Genomic DNA, 21,083 nt, shown 5'->3' on the forward strand with positions numbered 1-21,083 from the left:
TTTTGTAACAAACTGATGTTAGTCTGTTATTGTAACAGACTGTAAATGCTGATGTGGAGGAGCAATCCAGGAGCCTTTGGATGGATGCTTGAGTTGAGAAGCCTTGTGTGAAGATGACAACTAGGGACCCTGTTAGGATGCAAACCCTTGTCCCACATCGGTAGAATAAAGATGGAAGTTCATCTTTATAAGTATCTACAAAATATAATAGTACGAGGCCTTTTGGGAAGGAGCCCAAGAGTAAATCCGTGAGGGCTTGGCCCAAAGCGGACAATATCGTACTATTATGGGTTGTGAACACAGATGCAGCAGAGGCCCAACACGGGATATTCACGCTTCCGCACAATAAGTGGTATCAGAGCCCAAGGTTCGACTTGGGCTAGACACAGAGATTCATCGGGCCAAGACTTGAAGGTGGACGTACACTATAAGACGTGGAACTCCTATAGCTCGAGGGAGAGCTAATATGTTCGCGAGAAGCGAGACATGGTCTCACGGCGTTGAGACAGGGCCGTCCAAGAGAAGATCGTCAGCGACCCGGCGAGGTGGGCTGAGGCTTAATGGAGGCAATAAAAGCGGTCCATGGTAAGTCCAAAAAGGCGGTCCGGTGTGACGTGCTGAGGCGGTGGATTCGGACCAGTCCAGGGTATATTGGATGCAGAGGAGTTTGGTACGCAAGTGTAGCACAAGCCCTGTGAGACACATGGTGTGTCGTTTAAGGGGAGGTTATCAAGACTTGGAGATGCGAGTGTCTAAAAAGTTGGGGCTGTAGAGTGGGAGAGTTCTCCATGGAAGTCAAGGTCCGGGTCAAGATGATGGTCCTTGGTTTGAGGGGAGGATTGTTAGGATGCAAACTCTTGTCCCACATCGGTAGAATAAAGATGGAAGATCATCTTTATAAGTATCTACAAAATATAATAGTACGAGGCCTTTTGGGAAGGAGCCCAAGAGTAAATCCGTGAGGGCTTGGCCCAAAGCGGACAATATCGTACTATTATGGGTTGTGAACACAGATGCAGCAGAGGCCCAACACGGGATATTCACGCTTCCGCACAACAGACCCTGATGCAAGCTACCTCTCTAATCTTTCAGTTCAGCAAATGCACTAGTGTCAACAGAAGCGGCCCATGAATAAGCACTTGAACATGGACATGAGTTCTTCGAAAATGCTCGGAAGTGCTCCAAACTCGTTCCCTTCAACCCGGAACTTCCAAAGCATCATGGCACACCATCTTAAGCTCTTAATAAACTCGTCACAAATAGCTTTGCTTGCTCAGTATGCATCCAAGTATAGAAAATCGATGCAAAACCGTCTCAAATCCTAGAGAAGACATTAAAATACAATAATATTTCCAAAGCGGCATTAGCTCATAAAATCATTTCAAAGAGTGATTAATTCACATAAAATCAAGCTAATAAAGGGGAGGAAAAGTACATAAAAGTAGGGCACATCAGATTGCCAAACTCTTTAGAGTGTTCGACAATCATTTACTGTATTTTAAAATTATGTAGAGTATTTTAGAGTTGATAACTGTTTAGGTGGTTCTAAAAATTTCTTGTATGTACTAAAATGTTCACGTATATAATAGTGTTGAGAAACCAATGAGCTACTTCACCTATTGCCAATTGGTTTTGGGATAGGCCATCTTTAGATTTGTAAAGCGGGCGCTCTCTCTTCCTCGATGAGCGTGACCCAAACCCATGTGCGAATCTAATATGGTATGAGAGCCCAATGCTTAGTCCTAGTTTGTGAGACAAAAACGGGTCCAAAAACTAATGACGTCCCGTTCATATTTGGCGGGTCCAAAAAGTGACAACGTTCCCGTCCGACTAAACATATTTGAAAATAATAGCGTTCATGTCGATTGATTAAAAAAGGAAACTTTTACATGTGATGAGGCGTGTGAACATGCATGTAGGTCTCCCATATTGAAGAAAGAAAAAGCCCATGTTGATTTCGCAATCCGTGAATTGAACACATGGGCTAATAGGTCAGATCTTTATGAGTTTAGAAAAATGCATTGTCCATATATATTTATTTTGTTAACTAGGCCAAAGTGGGTTTAATGGACGGAATAACCCGTGAACAACTCTAACGATATGAAATCATTTTTAAATGGAACTTTTAGCCTACATCAAATCATAATCACATACAATAAGTCTTATATAGAACTGTTTTACATGTAAAATCATGAATTTAGTATAAATAATTTTTATATGGGTTTATATATGATACAAACTAATTATGCAAATATGTGATTTTAAAAGTACTACACTATCTATTACACAAGAGCTAACAAGAATGTCAAAATCAATACAGTAATCCTACATTAAGCCTCCTAAGCCAAATAGAATGCAACATCATATGAATCAAATCAAAAGGTTTAGTAGGTCTATTCAAAGTAAAATGTCTCTTAACACTCCTAACTCCATTGAGCAACCTTAAGTAATCCCTTGACGAAATCCGCTTAAGTATGTCCTTAATCTCTGGAATCCTTGCCACCGGAACATGAACCGAAAACCGGGTCCAATCAAGAACATCATTAAATGGTAATGAGTAATTATCCTTAATAAGTACTGGCACACATTCAGCAAATATAGCTTCCACAATTCTTGGACTTGCAACTTCATATCCACTAGGGCACAAACAAAACTTAGTTTGTCCTAATAATTTGTAGTAATTTTTATTTTTTGGAAGGTACTCATTAATTTGAATATCTGGATCGTCTTTATTTTTCCAATATGCGAATAATTTTTTTCTAACGTGCCCATGAACCCCACCGGCGAAAAAAGCGAAAATTTTGCGTTGACTTGGGCGTGAAGGTAAGCTTGGCGGCCCTAGTTTTTCGGGGGGAATGTTGACTTCAGGTATTGAGACGTCTCTTGAAGGCTGGAACCCTTCGGATGTGTTGGCATTACATAGTACTCGTATGAAGTTGTCGAAGTACTTTGGTCTGGTTTCTGAGATCTCCGGTGCCTGTATAACATGTTCAAAACAAACAAATCGATCAACTAGTTGAAGGTCTAAAATCAAAACCTGTTGTTACAAAAAAAAAAAAAAAAAAATAAAAAAAAAATAATAATAATAACTTGAGGTAACATCTTTTATTTTTTTACGACGAGGGGGTTGAATCCCCCGGGTCCATGCATTCCCGCACCACCACATGAACCATGTAAGCCACTCCCTTCTAGGGCTGCAGTGGCCAAGTGATCATTGCCCCAGCTGGTAGTCGAACCGAGACCTCTCAACTTCTGCACTTCTGCAAGTTTCAAGGTTTAATCCAGCTACACTGGACTAACACCCGGAACTATGTAACATCTTTTACATCAAAGGAAAACATAACTATTATGTTAAACAATTTGCTTTGTTCCATTGCATTCAATTTCAATTCAGTTCAACTTAATTTAAGGTTTCAATTCATTTTAGTTCAAAATAACAGTGCATAGTAAAAAAAATGGTTGAATACCTTATAGACTTAAATCATTGTACGAAACTCTCACTATTACGGTGACATTATCCAATGTTTTTCATTTAACATAACAATAATATACCGAGTTTTGATACGACACTGAATGAATAGAAACACATACCCAATCATGGCAAGAGAGCATAAAATGATCAGCACCACCACTTCTATTCCAAAATGGATATTTATCAGCAACAACATTGACATAGTCCAACAAAACCCTATGAAGAGGCCCACGTTCGTATGAGATAAGGGGCCGATATAAGACCGTAACTATCCGGGCCACACTTATGGGTAGAAAATAGGCTTGGGCCTCATTCGGGTCAGGTGTAATGAAGTTGCTTAGCCCACTTTCTAGTTCATCAATGAACATGCCTTCTATGCCATATATACCTTTCACTGGACCTTGGTGTACAAATGGTGGCTCTCCTTCTTTGTACACAAATATTTTAAATCTTTTTATCATCTCTATATGACTCCTGAATCATGTGCATGTTATAGTGTTAGATTAGAACATTTAATTTATTTTGGTAAATAAAACGTGAAAATTTTAAAATCACATTCTGTATATTTAGAGAAATTAATAGATAAAGTCATAAAACTCGTCATATTGAATTTAACGAGAATAAGTTAAAGTCAATGCCGACGGTTAGAGGTTCATCTAACTGTTTTTTTCAGGTCCAATTGACTATCATTGCCATTCCCGTTTAAAATACATCGTCGTCTTTATATTCTTATTAAGAGTCCATGTAATATTCTCTCCTATTTTCAATAACCTCCCTATTTCTTTTTCCGTCTATTCATAATATCTTCCCTATTTCTATTTTTGGAAAGTGTTTGTGTGGTCTAAATTTAATTGTATAGTGAGGTAATGTGTATATACGGTCCAAATTTAATTATGTGGTGAAATAATGTGTTCCCTTAATCTTTGTGCAAGAAAGGGGAAAGTTATTGAGAATAGGGGGAGTATTAGTTATTATTCATTTTATTTCTGTTTCTGTGGTGAAATAATGTGTTCCCTTAACCTCCCTATTTCTGTTGCCGAATATTATGTAGTTTCATTTTATTTTATTTATGAATACTCATTGTCGTTAAAAAAAGTTGATTGGTGTAAATAAGTGTGATGTGTAAGTCACTATCTTTTCTAAGCAAATGGTCAATATTTCAAATGTGAGACCTCCAAATGAAATTAGATTTGGAAGGAGTCTAACTAATCAACATGGAAACCAGTTTATCGAGGGTTTGATTACTCACTTAGAATCACATGAATTGAAATTTATAGAAAATACAAATATGAGATTTTTGTTTGGTTAACGATAACTTTTCACGAATTTTAATTCCATGTCATAACAATAATTACAACTGATCTCCTTATCTCTCGTTAGCTTTTATGCCAAAAATAAAGATAAATAAATGGTTAAAATGAAGGAATATAATTTTTATTGTTACAATCAATCTCATGCCGCCATTGGAGAAAGATTTGTACTTGCAATAAGGTAAGAGGTATCTATCGTAGCACGTATGTAACTCTAACTTGAGGTTTTAGTCATCGTTTACTTATTCCCAATCACCTAAATAATTATTAGTCTAATTAAAATTAAATTATTAAGTCTCTCGATTACATAATCCTTGTTATACTTGCCAGCTGCTAATGATTAAGCCACCAACAATAATGCAATTTTTAAAATAATAAATTTCTAAGAGATATTATTCCCTAATTACTTAATTAACGTCTCAATTTTACAATAATAGATTTAATAAAATCGTTGCATGAGGACGATACCCATGCATGCACGTACGTAAGAGGTAACTTGTCACTGAAGATTATTTGGTCCTAAGAAACCTTGCCACGAGTTTATAATTTAATTTATTTGTGGTTGGAAAAGCATTACAATTATAGGAAAATAGAAACGCTTAGAAAATGGACTTAAAGCCAAACTAGTGACAATGCCAAAACGAGTATAAAAAATTTGCTAAAATGACACAAATCATTCACACAACTTGTGATTATCTCAAGAGAGCAATAATACTAATTAAGCATCCTTATCATTTTTTAGACGTCGTTCTCACAGTTTGAGATATTTTCTTATTAATTCAATATCTACGACTCTACGTATACTTCATACATAATTAAAATATAACATAAAATATTTACATTAATAATTAAAATTATTAAAGAATTTTCATTTATAAATCTAACGATGAATTTCATTAGTATTTTTTTTCAATCAGCTAAATCGTATAATCAAATAAAAAATGTCGTATATGAAAATTTCTAGAGTATAGAACAATTTCATTAGTATTTTCTTATTACGTACTTTTTTGTGGTGTACCGGGCCTCCATTAACTCTAAGACGCCGCAAACACCGGGGGGATGTAACTAGTGGTACTAGATTGGTATAAAATCATGCAGATTGCTATCTTGATTATTATACCAAATGTGTCAAATAATTTAGTCAAAGCTTATGAAATATGGAAAAATTGTGAACGAATACTTAACTGATGAAAAGCAAACGGGTTTCGGTAAACGGGTCCTCTAGGAACAAACGTTTCTTCAATCTCCGACGTATAATTCTTTGTCCGGGAAGCTTTTCGGATTGCGGCCCGTGCTCGAGCCAACCCATCTTCAACCTTAGTCAAGTTATTCCTTTTGTATTTCTTTTTCTCCTCTTCTTTACTCACCTTTTATTCCTCGTCCAAATTACATAAAATATTTTTAAAATAACATGATGGTTGAATTGAGTAGTGAGTAGTTTATGTTTATTCTATTTTGTGATAAGAAAATAAAATAAAGTAAACTTAAACTATTCATTAGTACAGATAGAGTAACACTTAAATGGGGGATAAAAGTAAAAACAGACAGTAACAGAACAGAGTTTTAATATAAAAATGATTTGAAACGAGTTTTAGTAAGCTTTCTATACAATTCCAAATGAACAAGTTGTTTACACGATTATTTCATCGACGAGGAAGAATGAAGAAAAAACTTACAAGTATGCGAAAAAATGAGACGTCGACGTTGCTATGATTTGCATGATGATCATGATTAATGATTAAGGGTGAATTATTACTATTTGATGGTTTAGAAGGATTAGTGTTGAAAAATTGGTTTAGGTGGAAATTAAAAGAGAAGTAGAAGAAAACAAGAAGAAGAATAGTAGGGATTAGTAGCAAAGTTGTTGAGGTTGTGCTATTAGCCATTACAACATGAAAGCCATGCAATTTGACCTTTAATGTTATATGATGTGGTAGAAATGTAGTAGTATTTATTACAATTTTAAACAAAGTTGAATGTCTTGCCTTTGGTTTTAAGCCATAAACCCGATTTTGTAGATAATGATACGGCGTCACTAGGTGGTACCCAATAGTCTCAGTACCATCCTTCCACATAATCACATGCATGGGCAGATTTAGGGGGGCCCGGATGGGCACGTGCCCACCATGAATTTTTCGGGTAAGTAACAAAAATAATCAATAGGTTTATGTGGTTCAGTTGGTAAGCTTTGAAAGATCACAGGTTCGATTCTTGGTGCCCTAGGTTTTTATTAAATAATTTTTTGTTAAATTGTGTAATGATCTCAAGGCTCATCTCGTTAGTAAACTACATTTTATATGTAAAAAATATTCCTCCCAGGGTTTGACCCTTGACCTCGAGGTTACATACGACCTTCTCTACCATTGAACCACTTGTGTTTAGTGTTTATTTAAATATTAGAATATAATATATCTTATCATAGGAGATATTGTTTGTTTTTATTTACAAAGTACATTTATTTCAAATTTAAATATTTCAGAAGAAAGTTCAAAATAAAATACTAATTTTTAAACTAAAAAAATTATTAAAATTAGTTATTTTTCTATTTTTTTGGAGGAAAAAAAATCCGTAATAAAAAAATGCGGTTTAAAATAAAAAATAATGTATCGGAAAAAAAATTTGTGCCCCCCTTTCGATAAATTCCTGCGTCCGCCCCTGGTCACATGCTCCTGTATTATGTAGGTTCATTATTCTAGCGATTCCTTACATATTGCATGTGAGAGGGTGATACCGAGATTGGGATCACATGGTGGCGTCGCCTCATTTTCCTAACCGAATATATTAATTAAATCGACAAATATGATTAGTTTTAGTATATTAAGAGCTTTTATGACTAAGTACCAATATGTTATTTGAGTTATTTGTTAGCATATTGAAATAGTAAATCAGGTTACTATTTTACGATACGCGTCTTTCTTGGCATTTATTTAATTAGTAGATTAGGAATAAAATTGACCTTTTATACTTGGGAAAATATTGAATTTTATCATCTTCATTAATAGTTTGTTTATTTCCTTATTTGTCCTTTTACAAAGAAAGGAAAACAATTTATTAATATAAAATTGTTGATTAATAAACAATTTTAACAAATTTTGCTTATCAAATATGCTAATCAAACTGATCGATAAAATTCGTTTATTACATTCTACTTTGAGAACCTGTTTTTAGCAATAATAATCATCTACGGAGTATGTAACAAATATGGATGAAAATCATGCACTATGTAGTGTTTTAATCCTCCTTTTTCTTTTCCTTTTCCTTTTCCCTTTCCCTTTCCCTTTCCGTTGTATTGTTGAAATTGCAAATACATGATTAGAGGTAAAGGAATGTGTTGAATGTATGCATGAGAAATCTAATAGAATAGTCAATTGGTTGCGTAATGTTTGTCATAGAAGGAAGTAAAATGTGTTGGATGAAGTGATATGTTTGTTAGATCGATACGTTGCACTGGTGTAGTAGTAATACGTCGTGAATGAATATAATAATTTGTGACGATTTCCGAATTTATTTTGGAATCGGCACGCATTGTTGTTTTGCAGGAACCGTTACTCAAATCCGTAACTTTTGACCTCGTTCTTATTCTTGCCCGACCGAGTAAGAGTATCTACTCTATCGAGTAGACCTCATTCGATCTAGTTAGGAAGTTATAACATCGAAAAGTTGGATCTGTTAGCGAAAACTCGACCGAGTAGCTCCAACTCGATCGAGTAGAAGCCACTCGATCGAGTAACCTACTTACTCGATCGAGTAAGTGAACAGTACCCGGGTGGATTACAGGATTCTTATACCCTTTCCCATCTTCTTTCTTCCTTATTTTCAACCAAAACCCTAACTTCTATATCTCTCCCAAGTTGCTCTTGTCTTTTGGTGATTTATTTGTTGCTTGAATCTTGTACTTTTCTTTGCTTAATCTGTCCTTCTTACGTGCTAATCATTCAAGGTAAGATTATTTAGCCTATTTCTATGTTTTTGATTAATTAGAAGCATGTAGAATGTTGGTGTTTGCTGAAAATCGATTTATATGTGCCAAATCTTGCTTGTAGTTGTTGTCACATGATTTATTTGCTTTAATTTGTTGAGTATCAATGCTAAATATACCAAAAATTGGATCAATTTGGGGAAAAGTGGGTGTCAAAATTTCTAGGGTTTGAAGTTCTAAATTGAATTTTGGTTGTCTTTTTGATGAAAAAGGGGAAAAATTAAGTGATTCTTGTTATGGGTATCATATTTAGAGTGGATTTTGATGGTTTTTACTCAAAATTTTGCCTAAAAATTCCGTCTTAAAAGTGCCCCAAACTGAAATTCGTCTTACATTCTTGTGAAAATTGTCTACTTGTGGAGCTATTTTGAAGGTTTACTTTTCAAATTGGTAGTTGTGTTGTTAAATTGATGCTATACTTGCCATAATTTTTTTTACAGCTGTAGAGACCATCTGATGATAATTTAGAAGGTTATACTTATAATTTCTGGATTGTTTAGTGAAAGTGTGTACTTAGTGATTCTTTTGAATGTCCTTATGTGAAAGCCTACACGATTTCAAGTATATGTGGTCTGTGTATCTAAAACATGTGTTGAAAACAGATGCCGAGACCAAATGTGGGAACCCGTCAGAGCAAAAGGGGGAGGGCTTCTGAGCACGAGGTAGGTGAGGGGAGTGGGGGACCTACGGTCCTAGTGGTGTCTGAGTACCCTTCGGTTGTCTTTGTGGACTTTACACAAAGGGATAATTTTGTTGCCTTACAAAGACGAAAGATGAGACCCACCCGTTGTATCGACACAACTCTCTTGACTGACTTGGGGATTGAGACCGATGTTAGGCATATCTTCGAGAGTTTGGGGATGACTGAGTTGTACCGCCTCCGGAAGCACTGTCATGCTTTTCTGACCCTTGAGTTCATGAGTTCCTTTAAGTATGATGCAGTGGAACAGACCGTTGAGTTCCGCCTCATGAACACCAGTTTCTTCCATACCATGGATATGTTTGCCACTCACCTCGGCTTGGCTAGACTTGCGAAGGGAGCTCTTAGGAACATCGCGACTGAGTGTGGGGCTAGTAGCCTGATGCCTTGTTTTACCGGCAAACCCGCCCCGACCTCTAGCAATATGTTGATTAATGATGTTCAACATGTCACATTAAAGATCTTTCTTCGTGCTTTGATTTGTTTGCTTTACGAGATGAAGGATGTGAGTAAGTTAAACTCACATGAGGTGATGTTGCTTGCGGCCTACCTTAACCCCACCCGATCCCAGAGAGTCACCTTTAGTGCCCCGAACATAGTGTGTGCCAGCTTGGCCTTGATGGCCTCTTCTGAGGCTCGTTTTATGAGCTGTGGAGCGATTGCCACACGGTTGGCGGAGAGGCTTACGTCCTTTGTAGCCTCCTCGACCTATACACCCTTAACTCCAGCGGTCCCTACCTTGGACCGCGAGTACTTTCTCGACCTCAAGTGGTTGAGGACTTTGGAGGATGGTGGGTTGGCATGGAGGGTTTGGGGGATAAGTTGGATGCACATACCTGCTCCCAAGCACCTTCCCGAGACCGAGCCTTTACCGGCGGCAGTAGTGGCTGCCGATTTTGATGATGAGGATGAGGGGGTTCCTGAGAGGCAGATGTACCTCATTGACCTGGATATCTTGGAGGTGATGCCTGAGCCGACGAAGGGGGATCGTGTGAGACTTGAGGATGCCCAGGCCAGAGTGGGGAGAGGATACGACGAGTGAGGGAGAGGGCGGCTGAGACCCAGCCGGAGCAGCCTGTGCCTCCACAGTACCAGTACCCCGGTTACCCTCCCTTCTATAGCTCTGAGATGAGAGTGAGCGAGCTCACGGAGAGGGTGTCTACTACCTTGACACTTCGAAATCTCCATGAGATGGCATATGTGCAGGGCATCGGGACCGAGGCAGCTCAGCTGTGGTGGAGGGGCGTTGGGGACGACAGCGGAGTCTTCCACTATTTTGGCGTGGAGAGGTCTACTTGGGGAGAGCCCCAGTCATATCCCTACGGTTGCTTGGCCCCTTGGCGTATGGGAGCAGATGCGGTTGTTGGTGGTGTCGCAGGTCATGATGCAGCTGAAGCAGGCACATCAGGTGGTGATGGTGGTGACGAGGTGATGGATGATCAGGATATGGAGTGATGATACTCCTTTTCTTTTATATATCGTTTCATGGATTTGTAGTTGTTGGTACTTGTTTTGGTTGGTACTTTGTTAGACTTTGGTATGTATGTTGGCCATGAGGTCATATTTTGGATGCTTTTAGACTGTTTTTGCAGGATTTTGAGTCGGGGGAGCATTCCGACTCGTTTATATGATTGTTTGAGTTTAACATGGCGTTTTAGAGGAGATTTTAGACATGTGGCTACTCGGTCGAGTGCCCCTCACTCGATCGAGTAACTACAGGGGTGGTGTTGGGGCAGTATACTGATCTCAGCCTACTCGATCGAGTAGCTGATGGACTCGATCGAGTAAGTACAGCTCGATCGAGTGTCCTACGAGCTCGATCGAGTAACACTGTTACAGCTACTTTTCGTTTAAAAACTTGATTGAATCATCATATCTTTCAATGTGGTTATATCATTTCTTGTTGGGTGTGTTTTATATCATTGTTTACGCTCAACGATGGTCATGTTGTTGTGCGTGGTCGTGCGATGTATACAATTTTCAATGTTATATATATATATATCGGTTAAAATGATAAAGCATATTACTACGGGTAACATAATGTTTGTGGTGTTGTTCAAATTGATAATGATTGCATATATATATATATGTATATATATATATATATATATATATATATATATATATGTATATATATATATATATATATATGTATATATATATATGTATATATATATATATGTATATATATATATATATATATATATATATATATATATATATCATCATGTGAGTCATGTTTTGGGAATGTCAAGGAAGTATCGCGGCTGTCATGAGTCGAATATGTGTATTGGTTAAGTTGTACAAATTTGTGGTGACATTTATATAATTTTGTATGCTATATCAAGCCGCCTTAGATGTGTAATGTCCAATGATTATAAATTTGTTGCATAATTCCTATGATCGTATGAAACATTAATAGATGATTTGGATGCTAATTGGTAATGGTATATCTTGTGGTGTGATACCCGCTTTCAGTGGTTTATATTTCTACGAGTCAAATGTGTATACCATCAAGAAGTGTATGGGGTGACGTGGGTCAAGTTTTGCGTTATGATTTGTAAGTAATGTCAATGTGGTATGTTATGTGTCGGTTGTGTGACAGGAAAGTTATTTGATGGTGAACTTCGGGGACGAAGTTCCTTTTAAGAGGGAAAAAGTAATGTCGCAAAAGAAAAATGACGTAATTATAACAATTTTACAGTGTTTTCGTGTTATTTCATAGTATCTCCATGACATTTAAAGTGTGTTGAATGTTCGTTTGAATAGTTTTATTGTGGTTATTGTGTAATTAAGTAAGAATTTATAATTTTTGAATAAAATAGCATGTCGTTATACTTTATTTTCAGTAATTATTTGTTATGTTGTCATGAGAATTGGATGAATAAGCAGTAGTGGAATTGCTATTAATAGAATTGTGTTGTGTGGCTAAAGTAATAGGGTGGAATGAATCGTGTATCATTGAGAATCAATGATAGGACCGTTGTTTTGTATGTTTTGTAATTGGTAATCGTTGACAAGTAATGGATGAAAGTATGGTATGATAGTTGCGTTGGTGTACGTTTGAATAATATCATGTAGTAATTGCAAGTCATAGTCGAGATAGTCGTTCTTGTGGTTAGTGTGTGTTCAGTGACTCTAAAGGAAGTTAGCGATTCGTTGAGGGTCGTGTTGTGTATTGTGTGCTAAGGTGAATGAGGATGATGTCTGATGGGGTGGTATTTCTAAACAGATTTGTTGACCTGTGTCGGGTAAACGGTGGTGATGACCTTGGTTTTTTTGTCATGTGTCGCGGGAGAGGATGAGTCGAACTTCGGGGACGAAGTTCTTTTTAAGGGAGGAAGACTGTAATACCCGTCCTTTTAGGGACCCGGTGACCGGCATTGACCGACCTTAGGTACATAGCATGACCCTCGGAAACCTTGTGAGCGATGTCTGGTGACGGTGTGAACTTTAGTTGGTCTGTTACTCAATCTAGCGGAGGCTACTCGATCGAGTAGCTTGGGAGCTCGATCGAGTAGGGGTCACTCGATCGAGTAAGTCAGTTACTCGATCGAGTAACGGGTTTTCAGCGGGAAATTATAAATCGTGTTTTGTGAAACCGCAAATCATTTCCGCCTCTCTTCCCTAAACCTAGATTCCGTCTCTTCTTCTTCCCTTCACTATAGTTCCTTCCTTTGAGGTCCTTGTGGATGCTTATGCCATGGGGATGAGTTGCTTAAGTCGGGTAGCGGTTTTGACGCCGGATTGCTATGCGTAGGTATGTCATCGTCATCATCATTGTCGTTGTTGTTTTCAGTTAGGTTCGTAGTGGTAGTGATAGATGATTGTACTGTTTGTATAGGTGTGTTGCGTGGTTGCTTGATATCATATGGTCAGACGTGGAATCGCTGCGGTTGGCTAAAGGTAGGTTCGCCTACTCAGTACTGTTGGTTGTCTAGAGTGTCTTTTGATGTGGTTTGGTTGTTGTAGTGTCGGTGTGTGGTTGATTGATTGTGGTAATTGGTTGGTGTTGTGTTGTTTCGTTTATCATTGTTGTGGTGCAGCTGATTGTGATTGTTTGTCTATGGTTCTCGAGATGCGTCCTCGGCTAAGTGGAGTCACTTGCGGGACTGACTTCACGCCCGTAGTTCGCCCTCCGTGGAACCCGCCACGGGAGGGGATGTGCACATTACTGGACATGGGTTTATCGCTCAGTTTGATGAGCGGGGCTTAGGTGGGAATGGCTGCGGTCCCCCACTGGCAGGGCTGGTCCAGTGGACAGTCGGTGACGGTGATTGGTGGATTGGAGATGTGTGTGTGTGTGTGTGTGTGTGTATGATTTGTCTAATTATGTTGTGTCTGTAGTTGTTGGTGTATTTCCTCAGTTACTGACCTTGTGTGGTTTGTCTTGTTGTTTGTTTCTGTTGTGTCTGCCGTGATCCCTTATGGTCAGCAGTCAGTCTTAGCAGGTTGTGATCTGGCTGTTAGCTGGGTGCTTGGCGGGATGAGTCTTTCACGAGTAACGACATAAGTAGTTCACATTGTGGTTTTGAGTTGTATCTTTTATATATCAGTAGTTTTGTTAATTAATCACTTGTAATATAACTTAATTGTTCTTTTATCGACATTTGATTATTACTGTACTCGGGCAACCAAGATGGTGACGCCCTTATATGCTAGGGAAGGTCTTGTTAAGGCTCCTGAGTATATGGGGGTGTCACAAATAAAAGTCTCTAACTGCTCTCCCAACCGTCTCAAATTCGCTTCATTAGAACGTCCACGCACAGGCAGATTATAGATACGGGCCCACATACGTATAAGAAAGAGCGGCGTATCTATCAACCTCCCTATGTCGCATGGTTCATCTAAACACCAGATGAATTTATCAAAGTGCCATGGTTGCCCTTCGATAACACGTGTCTTATCCCTCTCATCAGTAAAACGAAACACAAAAATTTTATTTTTAGCATCAATGACGTTACCTATTATCGATCCCTTAGGGTTCCAGAGCTTTGTCATCACGTCGATTGTTGCCCTAACATTTGTTGCTTTCGATGCCAATAGTTTGCCAATAAGCAGCAGTCCAGATCGTTTCTTCTCCCTCTCGTCATCACCAACATCCCACACAAAACCATCCTCATCACCATCTGCCTTCTCACCCATGATTTGCTTACCTTCCCTACGCCGAAAAGAACTCGATTCTGCCATTAGGGCAAAAAAAGAAGATCACAGAAAGGAAATCTCGCCAAAGAGAAGAGGAAAAACCCTGGCCCTACGATAGAGAGCGTAGGAGGAGGCCTCGAAACGGAAGGAAAAGCGTAGACAAGCCAAGACGGAATCTCCACAGGAAACCCCAACAATGAATAAAAACAGTAAATAAATAATTTCAATCATCTAAGTGCAAATTTTCGCGATTGATTAATCTTACTTCTAGCCGTTGTAATTTCAATGCCGTAATTTTCACAAACACCATTTAGAAATGGATACCCGGAATCGAATTTCACATGATCTCCAAACAAATTTTTGGAATTAAATATAAAATTGAATTCAAACATTTTAAACTTTCCAATTGAAATCATGATAAAATTGATTTCACACTACCAAACAGTACCTTACTTCAAACCCTTAATTGAAAAACATACCCAGCCACTCGTAGAGAGAGAAAGTTTAATTGCCCCCAAATTAAAAACCCCAAATCAAAAACCTAACCTGATCCACCGCATCCAGCCACCACCCGACACCCTCGTTCCTCTGCCGTCCGACTATCCGCCGGAGATGAGGCGGTGTCTTTGCTCATCTCCGGCGGAACGATTCCCTCTGCCGTCGTTATTTCTACTCCCCGTCTGCGGTTCACCTTAGAGTGCGAAGTGCGGTACATCGGCGTCTCAACTCGTTTGTCGCTAATGTGGAGTAAGCGAGGTCTTTTATGCACCACAATATTCAGCATTTCATGGCAGAAACCTCATTTCTTCTTCTTCAGTCACCCCGTCGGTCGGATTTTCATTTTATTAAAATGGTTCAAGTTTGTTGCTGCCGAGCTTGATGTGGTCGTGTTTGTTGTTGTCGCTCAAGCCGCCTGTTTCGCCTTCCTTCTTAGTCTTCAGTGATCTTCGTTCCCTGTGATTGTGTTTGGTGCGAGCGATCCTGGGACGGATTGGTGTACGGGCCTGGTGGTTTGCGTTGTGCTCTTCCGAGGGATGTCGAACTTTAATGGCGTTTGGTGTTCATGGAAGGCTTGTGAAGTTTTTAGTCGTTCCATTTGTGTTTAATGGGATGTTTTAGACCATATGTTAGGTCTTTTTTATGCCCCATATGTGTCGGACTCCCGTCCCTCCGTACCCTTGTCCTGTCACCGAAAATCATATTTGCAACCTAGGGGTGATCCCTCCATTCCCCCCACCCCTGGTATGGCCTGTCTTCTTATTGTTTTCTTTTGTCTCTTGTGTTTTGTCTTTGTCGTCCCTTTATCTGGCCTTGTTGCTTGTATGGCGGTGGTCCTGGGAGGTGTCGTTTGGTGAAATCGGGTGTCTTTTGCGGGGTTCTGTTCAATGCTCCTCTCCTTGTTTTTTGCCTTTTAATGGTAAGGGTCTGTGTTGGCTGGTTACTGTCATGTTGGTGTCCTTTCGACTATTGGGGTGACTGGTGTCATGAGGTTCTTAACTTAATATTCCTGGGTTTCTTGCGGGATTTTTAATTGGTTCTCTCTAGTTTGTTGGATGTGTTGTGCGTGTTTGAGACTGTTTTGGTAAGGGAATGTGGTAGCCCTTTTCGTTCCCTTTTTCAATTAGTTTGTGTGAGACTTTTGGATGGCTACTGTTTTCTTCTAACCGCCTCTAGTGAGCCTTTATGGGTTGGTTTCGTATTGGGGGAATCGTTGGGTCGTGTCGTTATGAGCCTGGTGTGGAGTGGTTGGTATTGCTGTGGTGTTTTTTCTCTTCATGAAAGGACTTTGTTGGAATGTTAGGGGATTTAATAATCCCCTTGCCCCTACAATCGCAAAGACTATGGCGCTTCTTTAGAGTACTTATTTTGATTTTATTTTCTTAACTGAGACAAAATATAAAGTAACGTTAGTTGATCCTATGTTTCGTTCTTTTGGGTTTTCTGTCGATGCTGATGAAACCAAAGGAGGCCTCTGGTTTGATTTTAGACATGATGCCAATTTTGAATGTCTTCTAGCATGTCAAAACTTCATTATTATCAAAGTCACGCAATGCAACGGTAGTTTTTGGTACTTATGTCTTATCTATGGCGAACCAGTTACCCATAAACGTGAAGCTGTTTGGAATGATCTTAGTGAATGGATTCGATCTTTTGACAAACCTTCCTCCTTATAGGGGACTTTAACCAAGTTGATTATCAATAAGATAAATGGGGGGGGGGGGAAGGGAGGTAGTAGTAAGGGTCGGATTCCGGGAGCTGCTTTTTTTAATAAATGGAAGGCTGAGCATCTTCTGATGGATATTCTGTATAAGGGGCCAAGGTTTACTTGGTGTAACAAGAGAGAAGATCATAGTGTAGTGTTGGAACGCCTTGATAAGGGTTATGGATCGTGGGATTGGAATGATATTTTTCCGAATTCTTGTATTACTCATCTTCCTATTCAAGTTTCAGATCATGCGCCTATTATCTTTAAAACGGATTTAATTACTTGTAATGGTAGAAGACCTTATCGTATGGAGGCTTGGAACCTAGATTATGAGGAATGTATTCGCTTGGTACATAACGAATGGCCCGAGCCTGTCTCAGGCTCTGCCACCGTCAGAATGATACGTAAGTTATCAAGAGTTAGAAATTGTATGCGTCTTTGGTCTATTTCTAAGAGGAAAGAATGGAATAAGAAATGGAGTGATTTTGATAACAATTTGGTTTAAGGGCTCCACGAAATTGAGACACAAGGAGTGACTCGAACTTTCACTACTGCATATGCTAGTCAAGTGGAGTATGCTAAAGTCTTGGCAAAATATTGGAAACAGAGGGCCAAGATGAAATGGAACACTGAGGGTGATACATACTCCAAGTACTTCTTTAATTGGATTAAGGGTAGGGCAGGCAGGAATTACGTTGCTGGGATTAAAATGGATAATGGGGAGTGGAATTGTGACAGTGAGGGAATTAAGGGATTATTTGTCCAATTCTACTCTAGACTCTTTCAGGAAGGAACGAATCATATCACTTTTGATGAGTACCACCCTACTGTGAAAAATTTGTTCAGTATTAATAAAGAGTTTCTTTCTCCTGATGACAGAGATGCACTTTGCATTCGTTTTACTCCTAAGGAGGTTCGTACGGCTGTGTTTCAACTTGGTCCGTTAAAATCCCCGGGACCTGATGGTATTCCTGCTATCTTCTTCCATAAGTGTTGCATTTTATTAAGCATGATGTTATTGGGACAGTATTGGGTATCCTCAATGGTAATAGCTCACCAGAATTTCTGAATAAAACTTTCTTAGTTCTTATCCCGAAATCTAGTGCCCCTGAAACTGTTGATAACTTTCAACCGATTAGCCTATGCAATGTTATAATGAAAGTCATTACTAGATGTATCACTAACCGATTGAAAAAGTACATGGGAAAACTAGTGGGTGACTTTCAAAATGCTTTTGTTCCTGGGAGGAATATTGGCGATAATATTTTAATTACAAATGAAATATTACACAAAATTTCTTCATCTTGAAATGGTAGGATGGGTAGGATGGCCTTTAAAGCTGACATGAGTAAAGCCTATAATTGGTTGGACTGGAACTTTATCAGGGGCACGCTTCTTTTGATGGGTTTCCCTCCTAATTTCATTCAGCTAATTATGAAGTGTATCACGACGGTGTCTTATGAAATTCTGGTAAATGGAGTTCCTTCAAGACGTATCCACCCGAGTTGCGGCCTTCGTCAGGGCGATCCTCTTTCCCCTTATATTTTTGTTATGTGCACGGAAATTCTCTCGTTAAACATTCTACGTATGGAGAAGGAGGAGATTATACAAGGAATAAAGATCAGCAGAAATAGTATCCCTATCTCTCATATGCTTTTTGCGGATGATTCTATGTTTTTTATTGAAGGTAATTCTAAGAGTTGCGAAAGCCTGGACAAAGTTATTAAGGATTATTGTCATGCCTCCGGCCATGTTATTAATGATAATAAGTCCTCTATGATGTTAAGTTCGTGCTCTAGTCTGTCCTTTGCTCGAAAATGTTTGAAAACCTTCAACGTACCGTGTGGCACTAAGCTGGGATCTTACTTGGGTATTCCTACGGACGTGGGACTCTCAGGCAGGAATAAAAGTAAAAGGTAAATTTTTGAGTTTATCATTGATAAGGTTAGGAAGCGATTATCTTCATGGAACTGCATTCTTCTATCGACGGCGGGTAGATTGGCTTTGATTTCATCTGTCTTGTCCTCCCTCTCGGTTTACTTTCTATCGGTATTCAAAATACCGGTAAGTGTGACAAAAAGATTAGATGCTAATTTGTCACATTTTTGGTGGGCGGGTCATAAGAAATCTCCCTCTATTAGCTGGTGTAGTAGGCTTTTCCTAAGTCAACCCAAAAGGAATGGTGGTCTGGGTATTAGACGTATGAAGGAGTTCAATCAAGCACTTCTAGCAAAGATTGGATGGAGAATAATCACTCACCCAAATTCTATTCTTTGTAAGTCTATTGGTGCTAAATATGGCCTAAAGTGGCGTGATGGTGATCTGATTTTTAACGATGGCAAGAGTAATTCTTCGTGGGGATGGAAAGGTATTGTTTGGGGCCTTCAACTCATCATACCTCATTTAGCGTGGAACTTCTCCCCATTTTTTGACCTTGGTGTTTGGAATACTAAATGGGTTCATGGATCGGTGCCGAGACCACGATCTGTTGAGCTTCTTACTGATTCACCCAACTTGTGTAATTTGAGAATCAAAGATCTTATTTGTAACAGCAACAGTTGGGACCATATACTTGTGTCTATGTCCTTTTATGAAACTTCCATGAAGGACATTCTTGCTATTCCAATTCGATGCTCTGAAGGCAACGACAACTTCTATTGGTCTATATCGCCATCTGGGAATTACTCAGTTAAGATTGGCTATCACATTGCTCTTCAAAATTCCTGGAACACTTCAGCTTCCCCGAAGGACCGATCAAGAGTTCCTACTGCATGTATGGGTGTTTTTCAAAAAATTCTTTGGAACCTACCAGGACCGAAAAGCCGGATCATTCTCTTACGGAAACTTCTATTGGTCTGCATCGCCATCTGGGAATTACTCAGTTAAGATTGGCTATCACATTGCTCTTCAAATTTCCTGGAACACTTCAGCTTCCCCGAAGGGCCGATCAAGAGTTCCTGCTGCATGTATGGGTGTTTTTCAAAAAATTCTTTGGAACCTACCAGGACCGAAAAGCTGGATCATTCTCTTATGGAAAATTCTCACGGAATCGTTGCTCACTGGGGAAGGATTCCTAAGGAGGGGCTTTGAAGGTCCTTTTACTAATTGCGTGCTAAGAAACGGAATCACCGGACCACCTGTTCCGGGACTGTCCTTTTGCTAACAGAGTTTGGGCTGGAAGTCTCCTGGGGATTAGGGCACAATCAGGGGATAATTCGAGTCTTCGGTCTTGGGTTTGCAATTGGCTCTTTGTTCTTTTTAAGGCTAATAATAAGCATGAGGCTTGCCTCTCCTTTTTGTGTACCTTTTGGACTATTTGGGTGGTAAGGTGCAGAAAGATTTTTGATAGTACCGAGTGCTCCCCTATTGGTGCTATCTTACTTTATCAAGACTCTCTTAACTTATTCCCTCAAAAAAAAAAAGACTCTCTTAACTTAGCTCTTTCTGCTGAAGATGGGAAACCGGAGTCCATAGCTTTCAAAACACCTGTGGAGGAGGACTTGACTAATCTTAGGAATGGAGTACCCTTTCCTTTGATTCAGAGTTCAGTGAGTTGTTTTCGGTCTGATATTTATGTGGATGCGGCGTGGTCTAAGGAGTTTGATGCTGGGTTTGGCGGATGCATCATTTTTGATAATGATATTGTGTCAGAATTCTGTATCAAAGGAATGGCTGAAAATGCTGAACAAGCGGAAGCTTTGGCTTTAGGGAAGCCTTAAAGTGGGCGCTCTCGCGCAACATCCTTCATATTAACATTTTCTCTGATTGTCTACAGGTTCTTGCCCAAGTCCTACGGTTCTCTCAACTCAAACATTTGGACAAGGAACATTATTGACGATATAACCGATCTATCGGCAAACTTTCATTGTATTTCTTTTGCTTATGTTCCTAGAATTTGTAATAAAGCCGCTCATAGAATAGCTAAGCGTGCTATTAAAATGTAGGTCTCGTTAACCCAATTGTCCAAAAAAAAAAAAAAAAAATTCCTTAATTCAGACCATGGATTATTCTCGTTCCAACTTCCAAATGGCGTATGAGAGTATCAACGTCACTATTTATCAACATCACTATTTACTCCTTCCTTGGTTGACATCAAGATTTTGATCCGTCTTTATTATTGTATCAGCCGCCTCAAATAACTTACGCAAACTATAATGTAAACGGTCGTTCATTTAACGAGAAAGTGATCATTTTATGATAAATAATAATCATTTAATATTAAAAAGTGACCATTATTTATTATTAAAAAATGACCATTTTTGTGAAATGAC

The 21,083-nt window shown here is 39.0% G+C and overlaps 2 protein-coding genes across 2 annotated transcripts; one reads left to right on the plus strand and one right to left on the minus strand.

Moving 5' to 3' along the window:
* Positions 1-2,224: 2,224 nt before the first annotated feature.
* Positions 2,225-6,680, minus strand: LOC141606056 (putative glycosyltransferase At5g20260). The gene is made up of 4 exons (XM_074425044.1): positions 6,459-6,680; positions 5,968-6,149; positions 3,592-3,946; positions 2,225-2,977 (listed from the first exon to the last, which is right to left on the minus strand). Exons 1-4 carry the CDS (start codon positions 6,666-6,668, stop codon positions 2,312-2,314), a joined length of 1,413 nt encoding a protein of 470 aa, XP_074281145.1. The 5' UTR covers positions 6,669-6,680; the 3' UTR covers positions 2,225-2,311.
* A 10,220-nt stretch (positions 6,681-16,900) lies between these two features.
* On the plus strand, positions 16,901-17,881 carry LOC141608367 (uncharacterized). Its single transcript, XM_074427728.1, has 2 exons — positions 16,901-17,216; positions 17,319-17,881. The coding sequence occupies exons 1-2, from the start codon at positions 16,901-16,903 to the stop codon at positions 17,879-17,881; spliced, it is 879 nt and encodes a 292-aa protein (XP_074283829.1).
* Positions 17,882-21,083: the final 3,202 nt, after the last annotated feature.

The sequence above is a fragment of the Silene latifolia genome, chromosome 10, assembly GCF_048544455.1.
Source record: "Silene latifolia isolate original U9 population chromosome 10, ASM4854445v1, whole genome shotgun sequence".
NCBI classification, from domain to species: Eukaryota; Viridiplantae; Streptophyta; class Magnoliopsida; order Caryophyllales; family Caryophyllaceae; genus Silene; species Silene latifolia.